We start from the raw sequence: 14,500 nt of genomic DNA, 5'->3' as shown, positions 1-14,500 counted from the left end.
TTTTTAAATGCTCCAGGTCTATCTGGTGGGAAGCTCAGCCCAACCGCCAACCAATTAAGCCTTCCGGTACGATGTCGTTTAGAAACCGAAGTAGGTGTGGGCTTTCATCGTGCGCCTAACAAGTTAGCCCGCTTCCATCTTAGATTTCATCATCACTTACCATCAGGTGAGATTGTAGTCAAGAGCTATCGTGTAAAAACAGAAGCACTGAGTGACAAACTTTAAGCTATTTTATATCGTAAGATGACGATGCACATGCCCATTCAAAGCCTGTTACTATTAGCTATTTTATGTACAGACAGATATTCAGATTTAACTTTTTTATTAAATCAATAGTCTTATAAATCAATCAGTCGCTTCGTAGCCTGCGGTGCATGTAACACAATAACGTGTGGCGTTTATCATTCGGACATATTATATTAATGATCCTCTCAAGGTCAAATCTTTCTGCAGATCTGATGCTGCGGTTTCGTGACCGACCGCGGTAACCTAATGACCCATATAACGCGATTTGCACTCATTAATGTTCTGTTAATCATCAGCATTATCAGCTCTTTTTAACGACTCCGAGGCATAGGTAGGCTCCCTAGACATGGAGTCTAACCCCACCATGCACCACGAATCACACACGTTTAATTATACAGCCAAGTTTAAAGCGAAGAAACAAAAAAAAATGACATATGGTTGTAGTTATTGCTTTTCGTTTCTTAACGTGCTCTCCGAGGGACGGAAGTGTGGCAACACTAACGTAACTCCAGGCCGAGAGTCGTACAGAAAAATTCCTAGAAGAAAGAAAGCTCAGTATATCATAGGCAAACTCAGGACATCTGGACTAAAGCCAACAACGAGCCAATTGCTGAAACGAATGAATGAATGCCCTATTTACGAAAATGCAATTAGTAGACAAATCTTCTACATATACGATATTAGATAAGTTTGCGACAAGGGAAAGGAATAGGCATCGACCTACACGTCCTATAATTTACATAATTTATAAGTTAAGATGTTAATTCTGTGTTTTCCTTGAAATCTGACCTATGTAATGTCAAGGCCATGTAAAATAAAATATCTTGGGGACCAAGTTACGCTAGGTGTTTTTGTAATACAGTATTTTTTTTATGGAATGCTATAATGTCAATGAAAAATATAAATAATATACTAATTTTTTTTACCAGCATCACCTATCCATACACAATGCAGAATTTCTGAGTGATATATAAAATTGTGAACATTTTATCATCATGGAACCAGCCGTTCTTTAGTCATGCAATATCTACATTGGGAAAAATTTAGTCGACACTATCAAAATAAAAACATAGTAATTCATAGGTGCATTATGATTAGTGAGAGACACATGTCTCTCACTAAAGCAAAACATTTTTCTTAATATCACGGTAACGTATGTGGACAAAACTTTATTTTTCGTTAATTATAGGTAACATTTTAGTTAGTAGAAATTTCGACACGCTCGATTAATAAATATTTTATTAAAACAACTGCAATTATCATCTTAAAGTTCTTTCACGTATGCACTTACGATCTACGATTACTCGTAACCTTACGAAAAGTCAGGTTTTTTAACATCATCAACTTACTTTCCGAAACAAGTAATCCTTAATTCACTTTAATACGTTAAGTGCAAGGACCTTTTTGACCAGAAAAACTTACTTAATCCATCTTTAGTTTCACATTTCACTGTACTCTTAAATTCATTGAGAGATCAAGTTTCACATCAAGTATTAAATTTTTCAAAATACTGTAAAATTTTCTTGAACACCAATTCGGTAGCGTTGACTCCCCAAACATGATTGTTGTGGCTCCACGTTGGTTCTGGTACAACATAATTATCAACTAAGTTTGGTAATTTTGAAGACAATATATTAACGTCTTTCATTGATGACAACCAGTCGCTTCTAGCACTAAATAGTACTATAGGGGATGTGACAAGAGATACATTGTATTTCGGAGGCCTTGGTGAGCCGTATTTTCTTTTATTTTTCGCTTTTCCTTCGTCAAAACGCCGGAACTGCCCAGAATAAACCAATTGCCCAAAATGAGCTAGAGTTTTAACAGAAGAACCGACAAAAGCGTGTCCGACAACAATTGCTAAGTTGTATGATGTGATTGTTCCGAGAGTGTAGCCTGTTGCTAACGCTAATGCGGTGCCGCATATTTCATTCGGGGCTATTTGGCAAAGTTGTTCCGGCACCAAATGTGTAAACTGATGTTTGGCGAAAAGCTCATGTAACCCCATAGATTCAAGGGCAGTTCTTATTTGTTTGGATTGTCGTGACAATAGTTTTGGAATAGGACTTTGTATATTCTTCATCCAGGCCACGGGTGCCAGTAGGATTGATAGCTGAACCTTTTCATTATAATCAGGTCTCAAAGATCCCATGACTAAAAAGTTAGTGGTGCCTTGTGAGTGACCTATATAATAAACTCTTTTCTGTTTAGTCACATCTAAAACATAATCTATTACGGCTGGCAAATCGTAATACCCGTTTTCGTCAAATGAAAACATCCAATAAGCTGAATCCTTTTCTGGGTCGAGGCGTAAATGTTTGCGAGAATAGATGTTTCCTCTATAGTTGACAGCCCAGACGTCGTAGCAATTGTTTGATAAAATATATCCCAGTCCAGTCTCAGGGCCTGTGAGAATCCATGTGTCTGCACTGTCATAGATGCCATGACCGAGTATGACAGGAAATCCTTTTGCAACTTGACACTTGGGAGGTATCCTGAAAACTGTCAGTACATAACCATCCTCTGTGGTGACTGTATGTCGTTCTGAATTGTATCCGTACTTTGTGGTTAATTGTGTGAAGTTCAAGTATGTATCCTCGATGTATCCCAAAGGCTTTTTCGTGGGTTTCTGTTCAGGTAGAATACGGGAACCCAAAAATGGCCGCTTTGCAGGTATTGAATGTGTCACATGAAGAATATATAGAAAAGTTAGAATATAATACGTTATCATTTTAATTCAATCACTATAGTTAAATCTTAACACAATAAAGGTCTGGTAAGGTATGATTTCGTAATAATTTGTTGCTCAGTTTTATAATAACTATGTGACCTTAGTGAAGGCTTTAAGGAAATCATGGTATTATAATATGAAACAAAATATGTGTTATTTAAAAAATCCTTACTGAAAAAACAGTTTTTATTAAATAGTTTTTGCACGAAGTGCTTATTAAAACTTGTTTTTATTTCTAATAACATAGTTATAAGCATGTGTACATATTGCGAGATATTGCACTTCCTGAGAAGTTCAATAAGTAGGCATTGATTCTGCAGCCTCCATTGTAATGTCAAGGAGACCTGATAGGGTTAAAAGGTAAAGAGCACTTGACTTGTTATTTGTACAATATCTTACTATTTTAAGATTATTTATACACATACATCTTATTGGTGTTGAGTCAAAACATGGACTTTGTAATCCATTATAATATATAACAGTCTATGGACATAGTTCATGGGTAACAGCATGGTATAAATTACGTCAGAAAATATTTAAATGCTTTAGTAGGTATTTGTAATTAAGTATAACTGTATGTAATGTTTGTACACTTGGACTAAGAATTATTTTTGTAAATAGGTTCATTAATTTAATATGCATAGGTACACGAATTCTATAAGTAAATCTACACAAAATAAAATTAAAACAAAAAAAAGGTAAGACTAAAAAATAATTATCATTTGCTGCCCTAGGTAAGGTGCCCATCGTAAAAGCAGCATCAAAGCGCCAAATCGCGATTAAAAAATTCCTTGCGCGAGACAGTTACCTCCCTGAGACGTTTGCATATCTCATCTCATGTTTTGATAATGCACTTCTTTATTCAAGCCTAATGATGACGATGATCAATTATTGCGAGTACACCGATAAGGATTTTAAGATTTTCTCAGCGAACCCTAAGCTTTGACAGCAGTACATACTATAGCCGAAATTTTGTTAGGGACGAACTATGCCGAACTTTTCTTCTCACACTACATCCAGGAAAGTATATGCAAGAAAATTTAGTTTATTGTTTGTTATCTTCATTTTGTCTACGTATGTTTCGCTTTTCTGATCTCCAAAAAGGAGTAACTCTCTTCTTATTTAAAAAAAAAGAAAAATTTTCAATTAACTAATTTTAAATAAAAATTTGCACACGGAATGTTTTACAATCGCAAAATACATTTTCCTTGTTATTTTTTAAATTTCAAAATAAAATTATTAATTAATAGTGTCACAATTTTAATTACTCAAATTGTGTGTAACTTAAAACCGGAAGTGTATTTCGGGTTTGTTTAAGCTTGACCTTTAACTTAATTTAATGGAAATATAAGAAATTTGATAATAATTATTAACAAGGATTTACAGGTAATCAAATGGCATTCATTAAGTTTATGACTGTATTCATGTATGATTATTCGGAGACATAACCTAGTCGTTGATTGCATTGACGAATCTATCATCATTAGCAAACTATTTATACCTACTACAGCGCTAGACCTCTTTCTTTAAGAAAGGGGATATGGAGTTGAGACCTACCACGCCGGCTTGATGCTGATTAGCGGGTGTAGAGTAGTAATGTTTGATACTGCATTGATGCCACGCGGATGTGTTAAAGACCGGAATCGACGGCTAAAAGTGAACTCCGAAACAAGTGTTGTCTAACAGCAATAACTTCCTAACTTCCAGGCTAAGAACTTTTACTAAAAATTTCTAAAATATAAAGAAAGCTTATAGTTTTTATCCCATTCCAGCTTTGTAGGATAGTAACGTATTTTTTTCATTATTTACAAGTTAGCACTTGACTACAATCTCCCTCATGTTAAGTGATGATGCAATGATGATACTGCTCAGCCATCTTGCTTTTGATTGAATTCAAAGTACACCGTAAAAAACTCCACAATATAATAAACTCCAAGCAACAGCGTCACAAACACTCGACACAAATCTTATATGTTATTCGCAGTGTTTCTCTAGATAGATCCTAATCGAGCACTATAGAGTCACTTCCTGAGTATGCTCTGGTTTTGGAGTAAAACGAGAAAGTACGTAGTAAAAAAATCCTCTACGTACGTCGCACGATTTGTCAGATTTTTGCGGAAAATTTTGAAATAAACTAATTATTCACTCCTACTTCCGCAAAGAAACGTCTGCTTCTTTTCGACAAAACTATTAATTATCTTATTCATTAACCGATTCTCAGATAAAGATATTAAGTTAATATACAAATTGTCCAGCCTATAAGAAGGTGAAAACCCACAAGTATGGACATCACTTATGAATTACAATTTATTGATACGACCAGTCAAAACCGGTTAGAACAAAGTATTTTTTAAGACTATAGTACATATTGTACAATGTACATGTACAGAGCGTATTTATTCATATAAATGTAGACATTTATTTTATGTGTTGTCCTAAATGCGTTACTAAACCAAACTTAAAAATATAACATGTTTGGGAACGATTCCGAATGAGTAGTCATTGAATACAAGCTGTAGTTGTACTATCTTTACACTAAGAAAACACAATAAATACTTTGACAGACAGAAAGGTCCAGATTTTTTTTTTATTCTTTACAAGTTAGCCCTTGACTACAATCTCACCGGATGGTAAGTGATGATTCAGTCTAAGATAGAAGCGGGCTAACGTGTTAGGAGGAGGATAAAAACCACACCCCTTTAGGTTTCTATACGGCATCGTACCCGAACGCTAAATCGCTTGGCGGTACGTCTTTTCCGGTAGGGTGGTAACTAGCCACGGCCGAAGTCTCCCACCAGCCAGACCTGGACAAATTAAGAAAATCTCAATCTGCCCAGCCGGGGATCGAACCCAGGACCTCCGTCTTGTAAATCCACCGCGCATACCACTAGCGCCACGGAGGCCGTCAGAAAGAATATTTTAAAAGAATATTTGCCATATTATCTTTTCAAATATGACCAATATTCCCATTCCCCTCCAACTAGTCAGGAAATACTGTATTAGGAGTGGGTACGACAATAGACCAATGGTACGAGGATCGAACCACTACCCTTCGATAACGAGTCGACTTTAGGCTAATTATTCATAGATTGTAAATAAATAGAAGTATAACTAAAAAAAAAACACAATTTTTCGGCTCGAAACTTATTACAATACAAGTTTCCCGTACAAACTTATGAGCATGTAGGTATAAAGAATACATCCTTAGTAGTTAAGGCACAGTATAACATTAATAAATATAGGAAGGATCTGTTTAATTTGTTCCTAACAAATTTAAAATATCCTTCGTATAATTATTATAGTCTAGTCAGTTGAGGTACTAGATAATCGCAAATACCAATGCACATTATACTTTTATATTATGCTATTATATTATATATACTTTTTTATATACAGGAAGTTCGTTCGTCATAATTATTTGTATCACCTAGCTTTAACGAATTGAGTTTTCTTTCAGTCGTAATGAAATATTAATCATAATTTGGTTATCAAATCAAACATTTTTTATTAGATAACGGTTAAGCGTAGACTTTTAACCTTCTTAGGGGTTTTGTATTTGATTTCAGTAGATACTATATTGAGAATTAGACACTTTTTTAGTTTCAATTTATCCCTTTTATTTTTTTATCATTGACATAACTTCCGTGTGGTCAAATATGCAGAAAACATAAGATGAAGAAAAAATAAGACAAACATTATAACAAACATTTCTGTAATTGAAAAAAATTTGGTTATAAATTTCTACAAATAAGTTATAATGTAAATGTTGCCTGGTACCTCATTATATCTATTGACAAATGCTGTTAAGAGCTGACCATTTCATCACGAACCGCATCACCTTTCACGGGTCCATCTCTATTAAATGTCAGGTGGATATAATTGAGGGGTTACTTTAGCAATTATTTGCAAATACTGAAAGTTTGTATTTACATAAATTTTAAGGCACGTACTCACAAAAGCATTTTCACCGATTTAATTTTGTACTAATAAACACCTAAAGTGTACTGATTATAATTATTATATTACATATTACATTTATTTTACAAGGGCGAAAGTTCGTGCAACAAGCAAGAACTTTCGCTATTTGGCTGATATTTGGAATTGAGATACAATAAAACATGGCTTATTAATCTTAAGTTTTTTATTTATTTAACAAATCTATATAAATAAAAAAACAACTGAAATATAACAAAAAATAATAAATCTGTAGGTACTAATATTGTAAAGCTGAAGACTTTGTTTGTTTGTTTGCTTGAACATGCTAATCTCAGGATTGAATTTCGATCGAGGCGAGGAGAATCGAGGAAGGATATAATTTAAATATTATCCCCGTATTCCTACGGGAACGGAAACCACGCGGGTAAAAACGCGTGGCGTCAGCTAGTAAACAAAAATATATATACAATTCATCCGATTGGAACAAAACTGTGGCGATTCGTTTTGATATTAACGGAAAGATATCACAACTAGTACCTACAATAATATTTTACAACACTTTAAATCGCTCACAAGTCTTGATACATTGCAGAGGAACAGCGTGTGACAATGTAAAAAAAAAGAAAACGGTAAACATGAAAGTTCAAGAACTTAGAAAAGTTTCTAGCTTACAAGATTTCGCTTAAATGATGCAAAAAGTGATGTTACGCGATGATTTATTAATTTATTTTCAATCGTCTGTAGAAGTGATAGATTGTAATATATTATTAACAAGCAGACGCCCGCGACTTCATTCGAACTAATTTCAGTATAATGATGAAAATCCGAATTGAAAGCGAATCATAGATTCGCCGTGCAGGAATCATAAATTCTTCTGGGATCTAAAAAGGGATTATGTTGCTAAATAACCCCCTCTATCTTCCAGTGAAAAATTCATTAGAATCGGTCCACCTTTCAAAGATTAAATTTATATATTTTTTTGTTTTAATAACGTGTTAATAAACACTCTAATGAAAAAATCATTAGAATCGGTCCACCCTTATCTAAGTATAAAAATTATATATTTTTTTTGTTTCAGTAACTTGTTAACAAGTACTCGCGAACACCGCACAACTATTTTGGCTCGCAAAAGATCGAGAGGAGTTTACGAAGCTGACTGCCAAACCTCGCTAGTCGGAGAGACACTCAAAGAAGAAGAAGCACTTAAAAATATACAGTGGTTTTAAAATCTCAGACAGACACTTAATTTTATTTATTTGATGATGTATTGATAATGATGTGTAACTGATAGGTGTATCTATATAGTGAATGTTGATAGGAAGTAAGAGGCGGCAAACAATTTATGCACACGCTCAGTTGTCCTCATGCATACTAAACACGGAGTACCGTTTAATTTATCTATATCGACAATTAGTTTAGATTATTGTTTGCTGTGCGATAATTCTGTATATTTGCAAGTTTAGCCCTCATTGCTTGCAGTCGAAATTCTTTGAACTGTGTTGCCAGTGACCTTAATGGACTCATAAAAGTCTCATAAGAAGGATTTAAAGAATATTTGCCACGTCTTTTAAATATGACTAATATTCAATTTCTCCTCCATTAGTCATAAAGTCTGTGACAGTCAGACATAGGAGAGGGTGCGCATGAGGGTATATAGTCCTACAAGCCTCTCGTTATTAAGTGAGGCAATCATGGAGCTAAGCAAAGCTAAAGCAGCTTATAGATTGAAGAGCGGATGGTTGTTAGAGTACTAAGATGCAGAAATGTTGACCTTGCAAGCGCAGTATGTTCTGCTATATCAAACTGGTTACAGGGAGCCATTGGATGTAGGAGGTTCAAGCTCGTGGTGTTTGGATTACCTTACAAGAGGCTGATGAGTAGAAGTGTTGATCGATTGATGAATTACTATGAATGGTGGTGTTGATAAAGTTTAAGTTTGTCATTATAATCATCATCATCATCATCAGAAAATGGACGTCCACTGCAGGACATAGGCCTTTTGTAGGCACCAAATGCCAAGTTTATATTAAAGATGAATCAAATATATTTAATTTCTCGTTATAAGTTTACCCTTCTCGTTATCGTTTACCCTGTAAATTTATCGAGAGTTTTTGAGTGTATAACCGTAATATAGTTATTAATTTCTGTCTTAAAATTGTATATGTTTTACTGCGACATATACACATAATTCGAGTTTCGTCGACAATCACAAATTTATAGGATGTACGGTATTATACCAGATCAAGACAAACTAAAATTAATAATAACCATCGGCTTATCAGTGATAATGAACGTTTTGCATAACATTTACTAGGCTATAAATTGATTGATATTTTATTCCTTTTAACATAATAACTTTTAATATTTATTTATTTTAAAGATATATAAATACGTTACAGGATTTTTGTGTTGATAACAAATAAACAAACAATGTTTGTTTGTACATCATACATACTTCTTATAACAAGTAGTGGTATTGCATTAGTAATCTGAGTAACTGTTCTTCGAAACCTTTGAGGATAAGATAACAACAGTCATATTTATTTTCTTTTTTGTTGGGCTAAATTAGTCACGTACGTACTGTATATAATTCAGTCATAAACGAATGTTACAATTTCATTCATTAAAACTTTTGTTCACGTGCCTGCGCTGTTGTGACGTAAGAGATCCATAATCTCATAAAGAACCGTGTTTAACATTTGACGCATTAGAACAAGAGACTGTAATAGCTAGACATACCTCATTTTATAATGTTTAGCTCATACTCTTACTATAGACAAGTATGGAAAAAAAAAATATTTTTTTTAAATACTTATAATATACTTCACAATCACTACTTAGGCGCAAAGCGCATAGCTTGTGTTATGGGCTTAAGATAGCGGATTTAATCATATATATTTATATACTACATATATACACCTATATTATAATGTATGAATACACTCAGATACTGAAAAGTATCCATGCACATTAAACAAATATTTTCTATTTGTGGGAATCGAACTCACGGCCGTGAATGCAGAAAGCAGGGTCACTATCCACTGATCCAACCAGCCAGCCAACCAACCTGAGGATTGTAACAATATTATGTTGGCCAAAGGTTTGTCAGTTCATGCTTCTACTCTTTAAGTCATTTATAGAGCTTGGAGCCGCGATAGCTTTGCAAGATAGCTTTGAACCCTATCTATCCTGGTTCAGATCTTTGATTGTCCGCATATAAAACGTAATTTTTTGTTATTTTGTACAGGATATCTTTAGGAATGTCTCCAGTCAACAAACCTTTAGTTTCTGCCATGATAGGACCTAGAAGTCCTAGAACTCTTTGCTAGAGACACTCAAAGAGGTGGTTCGATCCCCGCCCGTTGAAATTTAGTTGTAAACACTCCAAACAAAGTCTATTCCGACTAATTTTTGACGGCCTCCGTGGCGCAGTGGTATGCGCGGTGGTTTTACAAGACGCAGGTCCTGGGTTCGATCCCCGGCTGGACCGATTGAGGTTTTCTTAATTGGTCCAGGTCTGGCTGGTGGGAGGCTTCGGCCGTGGCTAGTTACCACCCTACCGATAAAGACGTACCGCCAAGCGATTTAGCGTTCCGGTACGATGTCGTGTAGAAACCGAAAGGAGTGTGGATTTTCATCCTCCTCCTAACAAGTTAGCCCACTTCCATCTTAGACTGCATCATCACTTACCATCAGGTGAGATTGTAGTCAAGGGCTAACTTGTAAAGAATAATATAAAAAAAAAAATTGTAGGGAAAACGGAATTTTGGTAATATTTAAAGGATATTGTAAATATTACTTTTAAACTAATAAAATAGAAGTGTATCGGGCTATTGCAGGCTCTTAGTCCACTAACTAGTACAGTACACTCGTCTAACTAGTACAGCTTCCGAATTGCGCAGTGGGTAATAGATTTCTCCACTATCAACAAAGAATTTGCGGGTCAACGCATAACCCTTCTCTTTTCAGGTCGGCGCTTGATAAATATATTAAATAGTTAAACATTGCAAGGTGCAGGCTGCCTTCCGCATACTGTGAATACCAACCGTCGCCGCGGTGATACTTGCGGTGACGCTTAATAATGCCATAGATTATTATTTGTGGCGTAAAAAATAATTTAGCTATGCCTTTGCATTTTACCATTTCTAGTTACCTACCGGCAAAGACGTACCGCCAAGCGATTTACCGTACCGGCTCGATTCTAGAAACCGCCGGAAGCGCTAGTAGAATATTCTTGTGCTTCTTAAAAGTAACCCCGCCTTCATCTTCATACAGTTAAAGATGTACTAGCAGCCAAGAGCTTACTTAAAGTATCTTAAAAGCTTCCGTTTATACACTAAGCGAAGAATGTTGTCTTCTATAAAATGGCTTGTATTTTTATTCTTCGATCACAAGGCGTTTCATGTATTATTTTCTTCCATTCCATCCATGATCTCATTAAATTGAAAATTATACAAATTAACATAATATTAAAGATACGGATTTAAATTGATGGGATAGGCGTGCTTATGAATCATTCACTTGCTGTTCAGAACAAAGTGCATCGACTTCTTAGTAAAAAAAAATAATAAGAGAGAAAGTTATCCATACTTAAATACTCTAATAAGAATTAAAGTAATCACTTCTTATTATTAAATGTATTTTAAAGATTTTCTTGTGGGACGTTTGAAGTTTGAACTGATTGATTTGTACACTTGAAGTCATAACCCATATAAAAGACTTCAACGGGACCTGGTGCCTACACAATAATTTTATTAAAATTGTATGTATTGTGTATGTCTTCCTATTTTGTATATTACTGTTTTTTTTTTATCTAAATTAGGATATACAATGAATATATAGCTTGTCCCTTGTACTTGACAAGTAATATTACAGATTTGTAAGTGGATTTCTCACAAAAATTGAATAATAATAATAAAAAAAAATATTTAAAAAGACTGACACTCCAGTTTTTGTTTTCATTTAAATTTAGACTAAGGTATTCTATAATTTGTATTCTACGTAGTATGTATAAAGAGTTTATAGAAATATTATTTTTGGAAAGTTTGATAAAGTCCTAAAAAGTCTTTTATCAGGCGGTAACAGGGTGCGTGCCTTCAATAGCTGGGTCATGCCCTTACTCATATACACTTTTGGCATTCTAAAGTGGACTCAAACCGAACTGGATTCCCTGGACTGTAAAGTCCGCAAACTGCTGACGTCATACCGGATGCATCACCCCCGTTCATCTGTAATGAGATTGTACCTCCCACGCAAGTGTGGAGGACGTGGCTTCTTAAACGCCAGGAACCTCCATAATCGTGAGGTGTGCAATCTCAGAGATCATTTTCTCAAGATGAATGTGAGTATGTATCAGGATGTCGTTGCAGTGGATAAGGGACTTACCCCGCTATCCCTAGGCAAAGAGAACTGGCGCAAGCCTATAGTAATCAGTAACTCAGATCGTGTGGCAATATGGAAGAGCAAGGAGTTGCATGGACGATTCTACAAGGCCCTTACTGGGCCGGATGTAGATCAAATAACATCTGTATCTTGGTTGCAATTTGGTGACCTCTTTGGGGAAACCGAGGGTTTTGTCTGTGCAATTATGGACGAAGTTATAAAGACGAGAAACTACCGGAAACACATTATGAAAGATGGCACTCTAGACATCTGTCGAGCGTGTCATCGTCCTGGGGAGTCCCTCAGGCATATTGTGTCCGGGTGTTCTCACCTTGCTAACGGCGAATACTTGCACAGACATAATCAAGTAGCCAAGATAATCCACCAACAGCTTGCTCTTCAATATGGCCTTATCGATTTTGAGATGCCTTACTATAGGTACGACCCAGCGTCAGTTCTTGAAAATAGCAGTGCATTGCTCTACTGGGACCGAACGATTATCACTGACAGGTATATTGTAGCCAATAGACCTGATATAGTGCTAGTCGATCGGTCAGTGCGTCGTGCAATAATTGTTGATATTACTGTTCCACATGACGATAATCTGGTTAAAGCCGAAAAGGAAAAAGTATCAAAATACTTGGACCTTGCTCACGAGATTACCGCCATGTGGAATGTTGAGTCAACTATTATTGTTCCGATAGTTGTTTCAGTCAATGGTCTTATAGCGAAAAGCTTCGACCAACACCTTAAGAAGCTTTCGCTTAACTGTTGGATCAAGAGTCGGATACAAAAGGCAGTGATTCTTGAGACGGCGCGTATTGTGAGGAGGTTCCTCACTCTTGAGCTCTGACCACCGGTTGCTTGGACACTCAAATGTCCCGCAGCGGGAGGGTGAATTTTTTTTTATAAATTTTTAATAATGTTTTGTATTTTATACTTATATTGTTAAAAATTAAAAAAAAAAGAAGTAATAAATAAATGAGAGACATAATAAATATAATTAATTTAGACATAAAAATATAATGTATGAATGTAAGCATTTATTCATGTACGTAGATATCAGAAATCTGCGCGTATGATCTACTCTTGCTTTGAAGGTGTTCAAATTATAGGAGGCCAAAAATACAGACACTAGACGGACATTCCACAATTCCACATTTTATAAGAATCAGAAACGTTTGGTGCGAGCTACCTGAATATCCGCCGTTTATGGTGTCTTTCTGTGGCCGAAAAGGGAAAGAGATGCTCTTCAAAGTATATTCGGTAAATACAGACAGGCATTCACTGTCTTTTTTCATCATCACTTGCATACTTCTTCTTCATCTTCTCGTCGCCTATACTACAATGTTTAGGTAAGAAAGACTGTGACCTGTGCATATTACCTATCATAGCTTACAGTGCCGAAACATGAACACTGACAGCGAGTCTAGTCCACAAACTCCAAGTCGTTCAGTGTGCTATGGAGAGAGCTATGCTCGGAATCTCTTTGAGGGATTAAATCCGGAACCAAATGAGTCGATAAAGAAAGAAAGTAACCAACTTAGTTCTTAGGGCTACACAGTTAGTACATTGCAGAGGCTGGTCATATTTGTCGGACGACCTATGGTCATTGGAGTCGTAAGGTGGGTCTTGAGTGAAGACCGCGTCTCAGTAAACGAAGTGTGGGGTGCCCCCCAACTAGGCGGAGCGACGACCGGAAGGTGGCTGGCATCGATTGGATGCAAAAAGCCAAAGATAGAGCGGACTGGCGGACTATGACCAGTAGTGGATGCACGATAGCTGATAATGATGACATGGACATATGATGACTAGTTCAATGACATTGACTCAAAAAAAGAGCCTACAAAACAAGCTTCGATGTTTATATGAAAAATTAATGTTTTAAACTACATTCACTCGTATTATGTATGAACAGACACATCTGCACACGTAATCTTTGCGCAAACCGTGAAACCTGCAGGCCTTCAGGCCGGGCGCGGACGGTTGACGACTCCGATTCGGACCCTGTGCCAAATACCTCCGACAATCTTATACAAGTACTCGCAACGCTAATTACATACAACCTGATGGTGGATTGCTCGTTTTATATCATTTACATTTTATGTATATAGACGATTCCGTTTTGTTGTTAATTTAATATCCTGTAGTGTTAACATGCGACCAAAGAATAATCTCGAGAAGAGAAAAAGACAAATTTAAACC

At 35.8% G+C, this 14,500-nt stretch overlaps 1 protein-coding gene across 1 annotated transcript; it reads right to left on the bottom strand.

The window, feature by feature from the left end:
* Window positions 1–1,394: 1,394 nt before the first annotated feature.
* LOC112055325 (lipase 3-like) lies at window positions 1,395–2,977 on the bottom strand. The gene has a single exon (XM_052891599.1). The coding sequence runs from the start codon at window positions 2,975–2,977 to the stop codon at window positions 1,733–1,735; it is 1,245 nt and encodes a 414-aa protein (XP_052747559.1). The 3' UTR covers window positions 1,395–1,732.
* Window positions 2,978–14,500: the final 11,523 nt, after the last annotated feature.

This window comes from Bicyclus anynana, chromosome 4 (genome assembly GCF_947172395.1).
Source record: "Bicyclus anynana chromosome 4, ilBicAnyn1.1, whole genome shotgun sequence".
Lineage (NCBI taxonomy): Eukaryota > Metazoa > Arthropoda > Insecta > Lepidoptera > Nymphalidae > Bicyclus > Bicyclus anynana.
Note: the sequence above shows the minus strand (reverse complement) of the source record. Positions and strands in the feature narration are given on the sequence as shown.